This window comes from Neodiprion lecontei, chromosome 1, assembly GCF_021901455.1.
Source record: "Neodiprion lecontei isolate iyNeoLeco1 chromosome 1, iyNeoLeco1.1, whole genome shotgun sequence".
In the NCBI taxonomy this organism is placed as follows: domain Eukaryota; kingdom Metazoa; phylum Arthropoda; class Insecta; order Hymenoptera; family Diprionidae; genus Neodiprion; species Neodiprion lecontei.
In genome coordinates, this window is record NC_060260.1 from 8,032,361 (window position 1) to 8,048,635 (window position 16,275).

The 16,275-nt window shown below is 40.6% G+C and overlaps 4 protein-coding genes across 5 annotated transcripts in view; 3 read left to right on the forward strand and 1 right to left on the reverse strand.

The window, feature by feature from the left end:
• Positions 1-4,880, forward strand: part of LOC107220937 (transcriptional activator cubitus interruptus-like) — a 58,204-nt gene extending 53,324 nt beyond the window's left edge. Inside the window, exons 10-12 of the mRNA XM_046741049.1 lie at positions 13-753; positions 826-1,080; positions 1,213-4,880. Of these exons, the coding sequence (XP_046597005.1) occupies positions 13-753; positions 826-1,080; positions 1,213-2,751 (2,535 nt within the window). The 3' untranslated portion in view covers positions 2,752-4,880. The remainder of the gene's footprint in view (positions 1-12; positions 754-825; positions 1,081-1,212) is intronic.
• The window catches only part of LOC107220945, a 152,171-nt gene extending 145,772 nt beyond the window's left edge, over positions 1-6,399 (reverse strand). The window contains exon 1 of the mRNA XM_046741103.1: positions 5,570-6,399. The gene's annotated coding sequence lies outside the window, so the exon portion shown is untranslated. The remainder of the gene's footprint in view (positions 1-5,569) is intronic.
• A 479-nt stretch (positions 6,400-6,878) lies between these two features.
• Positions 6,879-12,560, forward strand: LOC107220963 (protein germ cell-less). 2 transcript variants are annotated; one of them, XM_046741080.1, is made up of 8 exons: positions 6,879-7,343; positions 7,454-7,577; positions 7,746-7,842; positions 8,199-8,568; positions 8,736-9,005; positions 9,716-9,952; positions 10,077-10,167; positions 10,254-12,560. In XM_046741080.1, the coding sequence occupies exons 1-8, from the start codon at positions 7,198-7,200 to the stop codon at positions 10,401-10,403; spliced, it is 1,485 nt and encodes a 494-aa protein (XP_046597036.1). In that variant the 5' UTR covers positions 6,879-7,197; the 3' UTR covers positions 10,404-12,560. The 2 variants fall into 2 exon arrangements, with proteins under 2 accessions (XP_046597036.1, XP_015515271.1); XM_015659785.2 differs by having other exon boundaries at positions 6,881-7,343; positions 9,734-9,952.
• Positions 12,561-12,969: 409 nt separating this feature from the next.
• On the forward strand, positions 12,970-16,093 carry LOC124294371. Its single transcript, XM_046739273.1, has 8 exons — positions 12,970-13,101; positions 13,167-13,322; positions 13,692-13,859; positions 14,708-14,887; positions 14,958-15,152; positions 15,209-15,352; positions 15,432-15,871; positions 15,949-16,093. Exons 1-8 carry the CDS (start codon positions 12,970-12,972, stop codon positions 15,956-15,958), a joined length of 1,425 nt encoding a protein of 474 aa, XP_046595229.1. The 3' UTR covers positions 15,959-16,093.
• Positions 16,094-16,275: the final 182 nt, after the last annotated feature.

Here is a 16,275-nt window from a genome sequence, read left to right on the forward strand (position 1 = left end):
ATCATCTTCCAGGTCGGCGGAATGGAGTCTCAACAGGCACCCCCGCCCTCGAGGAGTCGTATAAAGGGCCGACTAAGCGCGAAAGCAATGCCACCATTATCGGTCGGAGTGACGGGCATGAGGTTAGGACGAGGAGCCGGGGGAATCGGAAGCGGCGGAGGTGTCGGCGGTGGTTGTATCGGCGGTGTTGGCGGAGGCGGAGTTGGAGCTGGAGGAATAGGCGGGGGTGGCGGTGGTGGTATTGGAGGCGGTGGAGGGCCTGGACCCCAGGGTAACATCGGAGAGCTTAACAGGCGGATAACGGACCTGAAAATGGAGAGTGGAGCGAGACAAACGACCTTCACCGACCTTCAACTAAGACTGCAACCCCTTAGCGAACCTAGACGCGACAGCAACAGTACCGTTAGTACCTACTACGGAAGCATGCGCTCGGCTGACTTTGGGAGCCGGAGAAGCAGCCAAGCAAGTGGCGTCAGTGCCGTGAGACTTGGTCTCGGCATGGGCTTGGGACTCGGTATCGGTTCGAATGGACCTGGAAGCGGGAGTGGAAACGGTGGTGGGGGTGGCAGCGGAATTGGGGGAGGTGGTAGTGGTGGAGCTGGTGGAAGCTTCTACGATCCAATAAGCCCGGGGAATTCTCGGAGAAGTAGTCAGCTTAGTACAACCTCCGGTCGACTCAACGGACCACCTCATCTTCAGGGCCAGTACTCGACAAACAATTTGGTCGACCAGACGCAGAACATGTCGCTTCAGGTAATTTAAATTAATTGAGAAAATTCAAATGTGTATTGAGCATAGGTATAAAAATAGACTGTTCGTCTTCAGGGACCACAAGGAATCCCGGGGGACTGGATGCCCCACGGGCACTGTCCACAGCCAGCTGGTGACCGAAGAATGTCGGAACCAGCTCGTACTCATCAAGGTCAAAGAACGTCTCCTCTCATGCCACCGAGACCAAGGTCAGCCCAGCTTCCGGAACTCCATCCAAACCAGGAAGTCATTCTCGACGAAGTCGGGGAGGGTGAAATGGTGGAAAACAAACTGGTCATACCAGACGAAATGATGCAGTACCTCAATCAGGTAAGCCCTAGATTTATTTGTATTCCAGAATCTATATGTATTTATATATTTCGCTAATCACAGTGTAAACAATATCATCGTAAGACCACATGAGGAATAGATTTATATGATCCCACCCTTCTTAAATCGCAGGTACAAGCAGGAGGCAACCAAGTAAGCTACAGAGGGAGTCCTCTACCGATCTGCCAATCGCCAATATGCACAAACCCGTCGCACTACCAACGCCAGCAGATCCCCTGCACTTACAACAGCCAACAGCACCAGTTGAATTGTTACAACCAAGGAAATAGTAGACAAAACTGTCCAAACTACCAAAATATGTCACCATCGTCGAACCTGCACCCGCAGTGCGGGAGTTCGAGAGCGAGTCAAGCTTCGTTAGGTGGTTACTGCCCGCCGCAGAACCAGTTGCAATCCCAGCCTCCACCGGGCTACGGTTCGCAATCGCAATGTGGTTCGCAAATAGCAAGTCCAGCCGGAGGTCAAGTAATGTCGCCGGGCTCTCACTACGCCCCTAGCCATGCGAGTGACCAACCAATGACTTCACCAGCCGCCGGAGCGCTCGCGCCTCAACACGTACCTCAAAACGTACAACAAAATTCGGCGCAGATGACGAGGCATTGCAGTCTTCAGAGTCACCCAACGACACCCCAAGGATTTTACGCCGGTGGAAGTGGAGGAGGAATAACTGGAACCGGAACAGGTGCTTACGGATGTCGAAACGTCAACTGCGCGCAGTTGCATCGTCCCGACGAAACCTGTGCCATTCATCCCCAAACGCAATCCCTGCAGAGTCACGGTCAAATTCCACAGCAGTGTGCAGGTCAGCCTCGAAACGGATTGACGTCAAACTGCCCGCTACTATCGCCAGCCTCGAACCAATCGGCAACAACGGTTAAGAACAACACGAATAACAATCATTCCAACAATCGGTGCAGCCAAATAGCTCACCAAGGTCAAACAGGGCATCGACAAGGCGTTCAGCAAACCAACGAATCTCCGCACCACCATCACCATCATCATCATCTTCCGAATGTGGCTAATCCGACGGTACGAAACCCTGTGAACCAATGCCAACAAATGACTCCCGGGCACTGTCCTCAGGCCGGCATGGGAGGCCAAAAGGTACGCGGAGCTGGGGTAAGCCAACAAAATCAGCAAACACAACCTGGTGCTAATGTCTGCGGACAGATGACCGGTGGCGGTTGTAGTCAGCAGAGTGCTGCGACGGTTCAGGGCCAGACGAACCTCGGCTGTGGTCCGCAGTCGTGCTCGATGCACCACGGTTGTCAACCGCAGATGTCGCCAAGCCATTTCACTTGCGGTTGCCAATGGGGCTACACGACGGAAACGTGCTTTCACAGCCACGATGCGAACATGCCGGAAATTCAGTGCCGGGATATAAGCCAGTCCCAGCAGGGTTCGCCCGTGAAACCGCCCCAGGGGATGAGGCAGGACTCGTACAGACGAACCCTCGAGTATGTTGAGCAGTGCAGAAACTGGTCGGGTAATGCGCAGGCTCAGGTCCATGAGACGGGAGTTTCTAGCTCAACTCACCCCCTTTCTCTCCCCCAACCTCTGCCAGCGAGCGCTAATATGATCGTAAACGACATGACGTCGTCCCTGAGTTCTCTTCTAGAGGAGAATCGGTATCTTCAAATGATTCAATAAAGGAAATTGTGTTTAGCTCGTGAAAATTCTTTGATCGATCGAGAAACAGCGAGAAGAAAAACGGACTGAACTGGATGAGTAGATAGAATTTTCAGTCTCTCGTCACCGTACGTCATGGCACATACATATGGGACATTCTACGCCAATCAACCTCGAATCCTCACCATTTTTGATTTTGTTTAACAAATTTTATATAATGGTCTCTACTCCGAAACATTGCCTTAAATTTTTTGAGATTGTTTTGAGTAAATTGGTTTTACTTATGATTTTTGAAAACCAACATGTCTGTGGCCGTAATTTAAGAATTTGAAAAAATTCCTAAAAACCTTGTGTCACATATCAAAATTTTAAAGATTAGACCCAGAGTGGGCCGGCATTCCCTTCATATTTATTTAGAGTTTTTTTTTTCGGAATAAGGATAGTAAAAAAAAAATTAGAATAAAAAGTCAGTTCACTACAGGTGGTTGTTCAAACATTTACATATATAACACTGAATACTTTTTAACTTTTTTCACATATTTCCAAACTAATTAATTAGTTGCAATTTATTCATCCTGAAGAAATAATCTCCCAGCAAAAATCTGATAAAATTCTTAATAATCTTGGGTTATGTATAAAAATGTTTAAACAGCAGTCCACAAAAGACAATCACTTCTTTGTTTTCAATTTATTTTTTTCTTCAAAAAGCTGAACGAACAGTAGAAGCGAACGCCGGTCTTCTCTGGAGGTCTAGGTTTGAAAATTTTGATATCTGACACAACATTTTTGAGAATTATTTTGCAATTTTAAATAAATTTTTAAATGAGCCCAAAGACATGTTAATTTTTACAAGACATAAGTAAAAGAAAATTTGCCCCTAAAGATCTGAAAGAATTCAAGGTGCTGTTTTAAAGTTACGGTAATGGCAAAAAAATTTTTGAACAAAATGAAAAATGGTGAGGGTCTGATGTTGATTGAGTTAGCGTGGTATGCTCCATATATATATGTAAACACATACGTAATTTTGATGGAAGCACCAGACATCAAGTTACGTGGAAAATTTGTCTTATACATATCTTATACAGTTGAGCAGCTTGCACGCTACCTTTTCACGTGCCCTAATCATTTAATTTGTAGCATTTTGTTATACATATTTTATATATTTATAGTTGATTTTTTGCCCAAAAAAATGACCTCACGAGTATTTCGAGCAGACGCGGTTTTAATATAGAAGATTGTATGGTCACAAAACTTGTCGATAAAAGATTAGACGACTGATTGTAAGTAAACGTAACGAACCCAGTGCTTATGCGATAATATCGCAATATCTCTGAATAAAAATTCAATGTAAGAATATGTAGATGATTCAAATAGGCAGATATTTAGTCAAAGTTATTATACTTGCGTAATTTTATCACTCGTACTCTTTTTTTTAATCTCTAATATATCATCAAATACAGACTTGTATCATTTTTTATTTCCGCTAGCGATCAGCAGAGCGTGTACAGTGTACGCTGTGATACAAAACATTAATTTTAAGGAGCTGATTGTAAGTATATATTATTGAATCCGTATTAATATCTAAGTGTAAGAAAGTTGAATCTCATCAGAGGCCAATATTAGACTGTACTTGTAGATAGACCATTATGTATGTAGAGCTCAATTTTTTATTGTAACTATATATAACTATAGGTGTAATGCAGTGTACTATGTAAAAAGAAATAATAAAAACAGCAACGATGTTGGTATACAGAATTATACACATCGTGTATCATACATAAGTTCGATAAATGTGTGGGCTGTCATAATTCTATAATAAATATATATATACATGTGTATTGTAAGATTGTAAAACAATTTCAGAAACGTTCCGATATAGTGATTAAGAATCGAATGAAAGTGGAAGAAAATACTCGAAATCATTATTAATTTTTATTCCTTTTTTTCTGTAACGGAACTTATAGTAAAGCTGTTCTTTTCACTTTTTATTATAAACAAATCATTATTTTATGAATTTTAGTATCAATATGGATACATGTCGGATAAAAAAAAATGAAAGAAAATCCGCCTTGTGAATATTATACATATCGACAATTATATTTGCATATACCACATAATCTACACGACGATGATGACGACGAAAAATAATAAAGAGAATGTTTGAAAAATGCAATTGTTTATTATTTTTTCATCCAAAGATTATCACTAATGCTTTTATCCCTATTTACTTCCACGGAAAATTGCACAAATTAATAAATCAATAAAAATTTGAGAGTTCTTTAATCGCAGGGCAAATTGTGAGATACGATTCATTCGTTAGGCCCCAGAACCGCTGAGTATCAAGTCCACGCGCTCAAAGTGTGTTCGATTTTCAAATCTAGCATCAATACCAGCATTTCTGATTAGTTGAAATTTCGTCACGTCAGCGTAAAAAAATACTTAAATAAAATTCAGGTATTTCAGCTATCGAAGATTTACGCATTTTGTTAGAGGAATGAAAATAAAATATAAACGGATTCCCTAATAACACATGGTAAGCTATTTTTGTATGAGGATATACAAGTTTGTTTTCTGATTGCCATGAAATTACTGTGAGGTATGCAGGGAAATGATTTAGCCAAGGGGACTATTGAAGATTTACAAAATGGCGACAAAATTGACATAAACGGTTATTTATTGGTTGAGTAGTAACTTGTTTTCTAATTCGCAATTCCCTAACAATAAGCCTACGTTTTAATTGAATAATCTGAATTCGCTATAGCTAATAAACAATTCAGACGAAAGTAAAAACATGAAAAACTTGTCCAAATTAACAGCATATTGCGCAAACAAAACTTACCAATCGTCCAGCGCCTGCAGGATGTTAGCCCACTTCGCTTCCCTGCGGCACAGCTACACGATCCGAGAGCACTCACTTTTATTACTTCACTTCACAATAACATTATGATTTTGACTATCACGCTACGCAATTTAATGGTTTATTTTTGCAGATGAGAACTATCTCAAAGACTGAAACACTGTTATATACAATCATTAATTCGAACAAATTACCAAAACTACCGATAACGATTTTCCGACGGCTCGACTTTTATTCTTCAAAGGCACGATGCCCACGGTCATGATCTGACACCGAAACGGTAAATTATGAGCCTGAATAGCCTGCTCGAACAGTGCTTGTCGATAGTTTTTATATTCACATCGTCGTCGGTCAAAATGTTATTCGTAATGATGTTACCAATTCGCGTCCGACACAAGCTTCGAAACATCCGATGAGAAGCCGGGTATAACATCTTATATGCCTACATAATGTCATGTCGTAATGCGCGGCTTACAATTAGATGACAAATTTCACACAAATGGGAAGCTATAACCGCACATTCCTCCTAGTGTCGTTTGTTTACCACACTTCGACATGTACACGTAGGATAAACAAAATCGTGCGACACTTACACTGATTATGCTACGAATCGCGAGTGGTTTGTTTATCGTTCTATTACGAAGGCTGCGACCTCCCCATGATCCGTTTATTGTAATATCGGTGTTCAGAACCTTTTTACGAACGACCAATGAGTCGAATAAATAAACAAATGATAAATAATAATAACCGAGTCATCCTCTACGCACAGGAAAACAGCCGCGACCCGCGCGATACTCGTCTTGACTTACCAATCTCGCAGGCGTTCGACACAAGTTCGGCACTGCACGACGCAATATGGCCGCTGCTGAGACACAAGCGCTACCTCGCAGCTGCGGCCATTCCGAGAACTACTCGAGGGTGATCTTGCGTTGTTTTCCCTGTTGCCTCTCCTGGGCCCTATTTTTAATTGTTTATATTCAGTCAACGTTTGCAGATCGTTTGCAGATTGCGTCCTAGCAACTCGCACGAAATTGCCAATCCCGTATTTAACTTAATTTTACGGAAGTATGACGTATGTACGTATACCAGAGAGAAACGCAGGTTTCTCTCTGCGTATGCACAGGACATGGATTCCCGACTAGCTAATTTATCATTTAGATATCGATTTATCGATTACATTGGTAATGCAGGATCAGCCCGCAGCGCTACCGCCGGCCGACTTCAAACCATTTGAAATTTGTATTGTTGGGTTGCCTTACCGAGTCTCCTGTAGGTCATCTGTGGTTTGACTTTTTAGCCACCAACAGCTCCGCAAGATTGCGCAAGTTTTATGATCAGCTTTCTTTCTCGAATGACTTCATACCTGTATATAGCCAAAAACAGCTGCCAGTGTTTGTGTACATGTGTAGGGCCAGCAGCAGGGGTCAACAGTGTAAGCACAGCGCGCAAAATGTTTACATTTTGTAGCGTAGCTTTGTCACAGGCATTTCCGCGTGGTAATAGTCTCGATTAAACGAGCTCTAAAATTGTCAAAATTTTATCGCAAAAATATAAAAACGAACGGAAACCCTCTGCAGAATTAACCAGTCTGCTGCGAATCTACGCTAACTATGGGCGTTTACGCGAGCAGAATAGCGTCAGTGTCAAATATTGCAGTTAATTCGGTTTATCGTACTCGTAAACGGAAATGCATCGAAGAGGACGAATTCGATCCCGATTCGGAATTCATCGACAGGACACTTCAGACTCCTAAAAAGTAAAAGTTATTTGACATTGTCAGCAGAGTCTAAAATCCTACGTCAAGATTTGGCACTTTCCCCTACCATTCTCACACCACTTTATCTATATCCAGTTCTCTTGTTGCAGAAGAAAATTACTGACAACTGCTCAGTACATATACAAAACATTGTTCCAAGAAGAAAAAGGCAGCGACGTTACTGTTCTGATGCTAGGCAAGGCATGGAGACTGCACAAAGTGTACATAACACAGGTATTGATCCTAATTTATTTTGTTTGTAACATTATCAAACCCGACCGCATGAGATCCCGATTCCATTGACAGTTATCTAGTGGTGTTAGCTCTTTGTTTGCCTGTCGGAAGTCTGTTGTCGTAATCAGTCTATCTTAAGTAATCATTTTTCCCTCGTTCTATTTCCAGAGTCCATACTTTGCTAGCATGTTCTCTGGCTCTTGGAGAGAAGCTAATGAAAAGGTGATAAGCGTGGAAATAACCGATCCCAATATCACTTTAGACTGTGAGTGATTAAGGCTCATTTTTTATGAGGTTAAAAGTAGTAACGTCAGCATAGCGATGCATGTTTAGAAATATTATTTTTTACAACTTCAAAATTGTCTGAAATTTAGTAAACCCTGACAAAGTAGAACATGCTGATATTTTAAAAACCCAATTTCTTCAGAATCATTCTAAAATTGCGAGGCGGTTATTTTTTCTTTAATATTTCGTTATGTTAACGTTATGCACTTCAACCACGTAGTTCTTCTAACTTGTAAATATGTTTGAATTTCAAATCTCAATTTCTGTTATCAATGAATGCTGAACTAATCCTCGATCGAATCACTAACTCTATAGATATTTTCACCTTGTTTTCAGCTCTGGGAACTGTGCTAGGCTCTCTTTACCTCGATGAGTTAAGTTTAGAGCCTAGAGATGTTATTTCAATTCTGGCAACAGCAACATTATTCCAGCTACAAAGTTTAATCGACCAATGTACAGAAATAATGGTGGAAACAACAAACATAAAAACTGTGGTAGCTTATCATAATGCGGCTGCTTGCTATGGCGTGCCAGCTGTTAAGAGGGCTGCTAAACGATGGCTCGAAGTTAATTTACTGGGATATGGCTGGTTACATCCCGAGTTTTTGAATGAAATCACACCCGATCTAATGGTAGAGCTAATCATTAGTCCAGATTTGGTTGTCATGCAGACCGAATTCTGCATCTACATGATGTTGAGAATATGGTAAGTGATAGTGTGATTGAGACTTTAGGATTAGGACTTTGCACTAATTAATACTGCTGCTAGGAGGTGATAAAAGTTGAGGTAGATACTTTCACACACTGCAAAATAAGAGTACAAGGAGCTCTTTCCAAATAAATCTTGTACAATTATTTTTTTAATATCCACAGGTTGTTCGTCCACTTACAAAAAAAAGAAGAAGTCGTACAGATAGAAGAATTTTACAAGAATCACACTTGGTCCGAACCATTTCTAATCACAGAAGAGGGCAGAGACTACGCTGCGCCTTTTAAATCATTGAGGATGAAACATTTACTGCTTCATCATCAAGACGTGAAAATATTATATGGAGATAATCTGATCCCCCCCGAATGGTTAAACACGGCTTATAAGGAGCAGTGGCATCACTTGTTGAGAATTGACTCTAACAAAGACTGTGGGTGAGCATCGAGTAGAACAGAACCCTTTCCCTGTCCTATAATTCAGCAGGTTCGTTGCCGATTTCTGTTTAACGTAGTGAGGAGAGAAATTCATTCATTCTCAATCGACCGAATTTTTTGCCGTGTCTACCGTGACAAAGACGATACATGAGTAGTACACATTTTGATGTGGAGCTTGTTCTAAACGAACAAGATTGATATTCAGGACTTCAATTTTGGTATTATTATTTGTTAAAGCAGACCCATTCATTCACCGACTCCATTTTAAAGGAATTTTGACTACAAGAAGTCACCAGCCCACCGCGTTACGAACGGAGTTGACTGAAAATGGAGTTGGTGAGTATATGGTTGAGATCCCATAAAGGGTTGATTAGCTCCCCTGTACAAAAATTGCATACATTCGGAAAATGTGAATGTTGAAAATTTAGAGCTGTAGTCGTGGCGTGCACGTTATTCATTAGATTATTGCCAATAGAGTGAAACATAAAAGACACGTTTTACACAAGTTTAATAATACCCCCAAAAACGGTCTACGAATTAATAGGAAAATCCTCCCCTTAGATTCCTGGACAACGTTCCCACCATTTCTTCCTTGTTTTCAACAGAACCCAATGTCTTTAGGTATTTATGTAACCGCACTTGTAAATGAATAGTGACTCTTGGAAAATCCGTTCAACCAACCATAAATGTATGTAACATGTATCGGGAAGAATTTATTTTCATTTCAGACCAAGGCAGATGAGTGAGGAGGAATTTTCACGCGAATGCTTCAGGTGCGGTAGGTGTGTTGAAAAAGGAGGAGAACACATCTGGCGATGGACAGCGTTCCATTTTGGATTAGATCTCGTCGCTTCTTTAGACACTACCACGCTTAGGCTGAAGCGAAATCATAGAATTGAAACGGAGCATATACAGTCCAATCACGCAAAACACAATGTCATTGTTAAGTGAGTACTTGAGCGATAAATTACCCTACATGTATAAATCTGTCACAATTCGCCATACACAGTTCGAAGAACAATATCTTTCTGTACGAATTAGTAATTAATGCAAATGACGCGTTTGTTTCAGGGTGTCCTTGGTGTCGTTGGATGAGCAAAGACAAGTGAAACACATTCAGAATTCGGGTATGCTTCGATTATCGCTTCACAAAAATGAAGAGGTAAGCTTTGTAGTTAATGAACATTTCTTAGTAACCGAGGTTGAATGAACGCCTTTGACGAACGGTATTTTTTTTTTTTTTTTCAGAAACTAGTTATGTCCCTCGACAAACAGCTGACGTATCCATTGTACATATCTGTAAACATGCAGGTAGTGACGCCATTTGCGCCGACAGAGGAACTAAAACCGCAGCAACAAGAGGAACCTGAAACTGTGTTAATTTTGTCGGATACATAAGCACCACTTGAAATCAATCTTTCATTTTTCACACATTCTTGGTTTACTTTTTAGTTCATTTTATTCTATTTTACTTTTGCAATTCACGATCTCGATACAAATTTTATTGATCAATAATAATGTACGTACACTCGCTAATATTGACCGCGAGATTCGCTCGACTCTCTGGATCAATTGATGTAAATTAATACAGTAAAAGTTAAGCGAAACGAAAACCATTAAACGCGCGCTGTAAGAGTCTCGACCTTGTCAAACTAGGACAAACAGTTTTGTAATTGTAGAAAATCGATGACTATTTGTGAGTTTAGAAATGTTGCGAAACTTTCACTGTTATGAAATTCTTGATCGGTGAGAAGTAATTCATTATTTCCTACATAGTCCCAACTACTGTTTCGTTCACGATGTATTTCAAGTATTTTTGTATCGCAAGAAATTTGAAAGTTCGAAATTCTGTAAGTAATTTTTATTCCTTTTAATTCTTTTTTTGACTTTCAATATGTCAGTAACTACTCCACGGGTAACTTACTAATCAATTCAAATGTTTGCTGATCAACGGCTATTCAAGTTTCTCAATCCATGCGTAAAGGAAGAAGAATATTTCCGTATCGCTTTTTATTTTCTACTTTTTTCTAATTTTTCTCAGCAATTCTTACGATATACGCTCAATTGTGATCACGAGATTGTCCACTTGAGAGTCCGTGCACTAATTATTATTAACATACGTAAATGCATTATACGCGATTGCATTAAGATTATATAAAAACCGTAAGATAAATTGTTCGGAACTTGTAATGCACATTATGTACACATAAACACAAGGAATTTCTGAAAACAGCCAGCGATTTAATCATCAACAAAGTTGGTTTGCTTCTGTATAGACGCGTACGTTGACCGTGACTGACCCTGAACAACTGCGTTTTATTTTTTCGCAACATTTATTTAAAGAAATAATATAAATGAAACATCTACGCCACAAAATTAAATGACATCGAAAGATAGTTACTTATTAATTATTATTGTATATACAGGCATTGTTAGTAATGGGTTGTATAAGAAATTAATCAATTCCCCAAGTCCCCACGTATAATTTAGCTAAACTTGAAGACAATATAATTCAAAATTATACGTTGCTGCAAAAGTATTATAGAAACCGGAAGACAGAATTTTTTCAATTTGTTATATCCTTTCCGATCGGTAAAGTATAAATTCATTTTTCTTTTCGAAATATCGCAGTGTTTTTCAAACTTGGAACCCCATATATACGTATAGTATACAGATCTGTATGACTGCAGAGCTTATACAGAGACTTGTGATATTTGTTTTAGAATCACAGATAATATTATTGTTAAATATACGTAACGCATAATTTTTTATAAATGGATACGTGGTGCCTTCGGACTACAACCAAAAACAAAAAATAAAAAATGTTTTTAAGTCGTTTTGTATAAAATAAATCTTCGTATTATTAATAATTTTCTTGAAGTATAGATTTTTATTTGTAAATCATTACCTATATGGTATGCACATTATATAAACGTCAAACGAATACCAGTATTTAAATGATAATATATTATTCATAGTCATTCGCACATCTCCCTTATTCTATTTTCTTCCTCGTCACTTCGCCTTTGTGCAAGCAGACAAACATGTAGCGACGTTATCGCAGTTTCGTTTCGTTAGTCATAGTTCAATTTCATTCGATTCCATCGCTCAGTCGTGTTTCGGTGCACGCCAAAACCGCGCGAGTCACGTTTATTGTGGCTTCCATTCGTCACTCGTAAACAAAATACATAGCTACGCATAAAGATACATCCACGAAGACTATCAACGCTCGAGAGGAATTTTTAACTTCCTTCGCCAATTCTGCACGTCGTGCACTTCATTCCTTCATAAATTCAGTGCAGACTGTTGCAAAGTTTCGCGGTGGCCAACATGAATTAACAGTCGCCCACTCAATTCATCACCTAATTCTACGAATCTGTGCGTGACTGTGGCGTTACAAGTTCTGCCTATATTTATGTTCAGCACAATAACGCCACTGTAATATTATTAAATAGCACACTACAAAAAAAAAAAAAAATGATGTAAATAAAAAATGTTTGTTTTAGCTAAATTATGAGAGAGTATCCAAGCCTAGGAAACCTTGCACAACCCGATGACCATTTATTTTGTAACATAATTAGGTTGACGATGATTAAAAAACATACTTTTATACAATCGGATCCGACTGTCTTAAGTCTGTCTTATCCCCCCACTTCCAATCACAAGATGCCTAGATTAGAAAAAGGCGATTAGCGGACCTAAAGGGCCGTGTAACTGTTGTGACAGGCGCTTTTCAACTGGCTTTTTCCGTTCATCAGTTATCACCGAATCGCGGTGACATATGTCTGCTAATTCAATTCCTCGATGCCGCCGGAACCAGGTCTCGCGAAAACGTACATTACCTATCATCGCTCCCTGCAAGACCCGCAATATTCGTCCCGTCGCCATTCTGCAGGGTTGACAAGCTGCATCCCCGCGGTTTCCGCCGCTGCAGATCCGGAGAACAATTTTAGGTAACTCGATGATGCAGTGCTGCGGCAGCTGGAACACGGGGTGTTGCCCGACGCACCATCCCGTTGCCGTCACCTTCGAAACCCTCAGGACGAAGTACTCGGTGAACGAGGATATTCGCGTCGAGTACACGCTGCACGGGCACGTGAGTAACCGAGACGAATCGGGGACTGGATAATTAATTAATTTCATCGGCAATGCGGGCTCCAGGTACAACAAGCCTCGACCCGCGATTGGCTCGGCATTTTTCCAAGAGGATGGTCAAACCTACAGCAGTATCTCACCTTCGAATACGCCCTTGTCGCCCCGAAGACAGCGGCATCCCCTAATCGGACGATTATTTTCCCACGCATGTTTCACCAAGAGGTACCCTGGTGGAAATGATTTCCACGTCACAAACGCACAAGTTTTATACGATTTTGTAGAGAAATTAGAACGTTGACGTACTTCTGGCGTCAATTTTTTTCCTACATTATCGCCATTTTTTTTTTTTTTTTTGTACCGTAGTTATATTTCGTCGACTGGCACAGATGTTCGCTCTAATTTCTAGTTATCCCTGCTTTGAAATTTTTTACATTTTCATAGACTTTCATAGAATATCGTATCTCTTCATAGCAAATCAGAAGCTTTCGTGAAATAACGTTGATTAGTATAATTTCTTTCAATTCTCTATACACACGATAAGGAATCGATAAGGAGTCTATCACTTTTTACAACTTAATTTGCTTATATCAGGCATCTACAAACACGGAATACCAGCTCGTCTACGTCACCAGGGAGATTCAAGTGCTCGCTGTAAGCCCCTACTTCCGGTTTGTAGGGGACCAACGGTTGGACTCGACGAATTACACTCTGCGCATTCCTGCCGACCGACAGCAAGCTTCTTCTATCGTAAAACAGGAGGTAGTTAAACAGTTATTAAGGGGTTATACGCAATCAGGATTTTTCAAATATCATTTTTTTAAATTTCAGTTTCGTAATGTACATATATCGAAGTATATACACGGAAAATTTTATGTCAATCCGGCAAATATTCTCGAAGTTACACGCACATTTGCGAAGACGCCCGGAACTGTGTGTAAAGTGCTTTTGAAACTTTGAACGCGTTTACCTAAAAATTATGTTTTCAAAGTCGGTGAGCAAGATTTCTCGGAAACGGCTTAACCGATACGTCTCAAATTTTTACACGAGTTTTATGGGTATATTTTGTAGTCCTTAATCGAAGGTTTTTCTCGCCAATAAATATTTTCTATTTTATAGACACGGCGACAGTTTTTATGAAAAATCGATTTCTTTTTCGAAAAGCCGCCGTTTTGTTAAAAAATTAATATCGCGCTTATTCTTTCGATTAAAGACCTGATAATACCTTATATTAACTATATCTTTTTTGTTTGATCATTTCTGATGATTCAGTCTAGAGATATCTTGCTCACCGCAAGACGCCTTTTTATAGAGATTCTCCCGGAGAACGGCTATAGTAGCTTTAATAATCATTATTTTTAGAAATAAAAAATATCAGAATGAAATTCAATGTTACCCCAATATGCATATAAATTTTTTTATTAATAAATTGAAATGCCTCTTCACGAACAATCCTTGAAAGATCGTTTTTTAAAGAACACTTGAATTCTCTCGGTACAAATATGAGTTGTGTAATTTTTCTAAAACTTCTGCGTCGTTCATCGTAACTTCTTGACGTAACTGTATCGTATAATATTTGAACACGTATTGCACAACGCTCAATATTTCAGCCATACCTCGATCGTCTCGCAGTTTCCGGATGGGGACCACCGCGTATTGTTCTATCGGATCAGAGTCTCCTGTCGTTGCGTCCCTCCCGAGGGATTTGCGGGAACCCGCGTCTCTCCTCAGCCAGTTGCAGAAGTTGCGGGAGGCCACGAGAGCACATTTGCGGCCTCGCCGCTGGCCGCGTGCGTTTTGCATTTCTCCGTTGACCGATTTTCCGTCACGTTAAAATAGCCAGTACTAAAAACTTTTCAGGCCCGGTTCCTGGCCACTCACAACGCCTCGCTAACTGAACGCGTTCTTCGACTCGAACGAGATCTGGCCCTTGCCGAAGGCGCCAAATCCAGTCTAGCCAGTCGGCTCCGGGCTTACGAGAATTTCGTTGCGGATATGCTTCGCTCCTTGGCCACCAATCGTAGGGTCAAGATCACGGATGCTGCGGGAAAGGAGGTACGGGGCGACTCTAGATGAGTAGCTTTATGACCGAAAATAAAACGTTTCCGCAGATAATCCTGCAGCAGTTATCGGAAAATCCCGACGAACGGAAATCTGATAACGATCAGACCGAGGAAAGAGAATTTCGTCAGGGAAACGATCCTCAAACGAATCAGATCAATGATCGGCACATCGAGGACTTGGATTTTTTGAGGGTGAAAAAGAATTTGTTGTTGCATATGTAGATTTTTATTTAAAAGTCGGTGCAATAAATTCGTTTTCGATGTTTACTAGAATCGAATTCCGGTCGATGAATACTTGACGAACGAAAAGCTCCTTCCCACGAAAGACGATCGAGGTGACGGACGCGTGCAGTGGATATCACCTGATGATTTCAGGCGAAAAATTGAGACTGAGAAGTCACCGGAGGAGAACAAGGAACAAGTCCAAGAGGATGAAGAGAATGTCGATCGGGAAACCTCGACCGACGAGGTTAAGGATCTGCGTACGAAAGTTGAAAATAGCAACGAGTCCAGTGAAGAAATTCCGCCGAAAGTGCAAATCAAGGAGATACCTGCGGACGTCGCCGGTCTGACTTCCGCAATCGGAGTCTCAACCGCTGACGAGAAGAATGAGAAGGCGAAAATCGAGCTTGATGATGAGAACAAAGCTTTGGAGTCAAAACCTTCGGCGATTGTTATTCAGGGCAGCAATGTGAAATTTGCCATCATCAGGTTGAAATCGTTCTAATACATCTATTCATCTGGCAAGATTTAGGTTCTTGAACCAAAAATAAAATTGGTGATTTCAGATACCAATGATGGAACGATACCGTCAAATTCGGTGCCGCATCGGAAGGATCAAAATCTCAAAGTCTTTGTGTTCCGACTTTTCTATCATATACGAAAACACCTGTTGTATAAATAATTAAATATACATTAATATATACACGCAAACGGTGATTGTGAAATTATTTTTCACAGCTGGCTATCGCTTGTTTATTATTATGTAGGCTATCGCTCGAGCTTTATCGTTGACCATTTTCGTCAATGCACCGGGTCAGCGATTTCAGTTGGCTCTTGTTCAGTTCCCATTTCGGCTGCATTGAACGCGCAGAATGTACAGATCGAGGACCTCA

Bases quoted from the DNA above. Each gene is read 5' to 3' on its own strand.
- LOC124294371 (XM_046739273.1), top strand. From the start codon at position 12,970: ATGCAGTGCTGCGGCAGCTGGAACACGGGGTGTTGCCCGACGCACCAT. The intron at 13,323-13,691 runs GTACCCTGGTGG...TGCTTATATCAG, and splicing joins CACGCATGTTTCACCAAGAG to GCATCTACAAACACGGAATA. The intron at 15,353-15,431 runs GTGAAAAAGAAT...GATGTTTACTAG, and splicing joins AGGACTTGGATTTTTTGAGG to AATCGAATTCCGGTCGATGA.
- LOC107220963 (XM_046741080.1), top strand. From the start codon at position 7,198: ATGGGCGTTTACGCGAGCAGAATAGCGTCAGTGTCAAATATTGCAGTT. The intron at 7,578-7,745 runs GTATTGATCCTA...TTCTATTTCCAG, and splicing joins ACAAAGTGTACATAACACAG to AGTCCATACTTTGCTAGCAT. The intron at 9,006-9,715 runs GTGAGCATCGAG...TGTATCGGGAAG, and splicing joins GACTCTAACAAAGACTGTGG to AATTTATTTTCATTTCAGAC.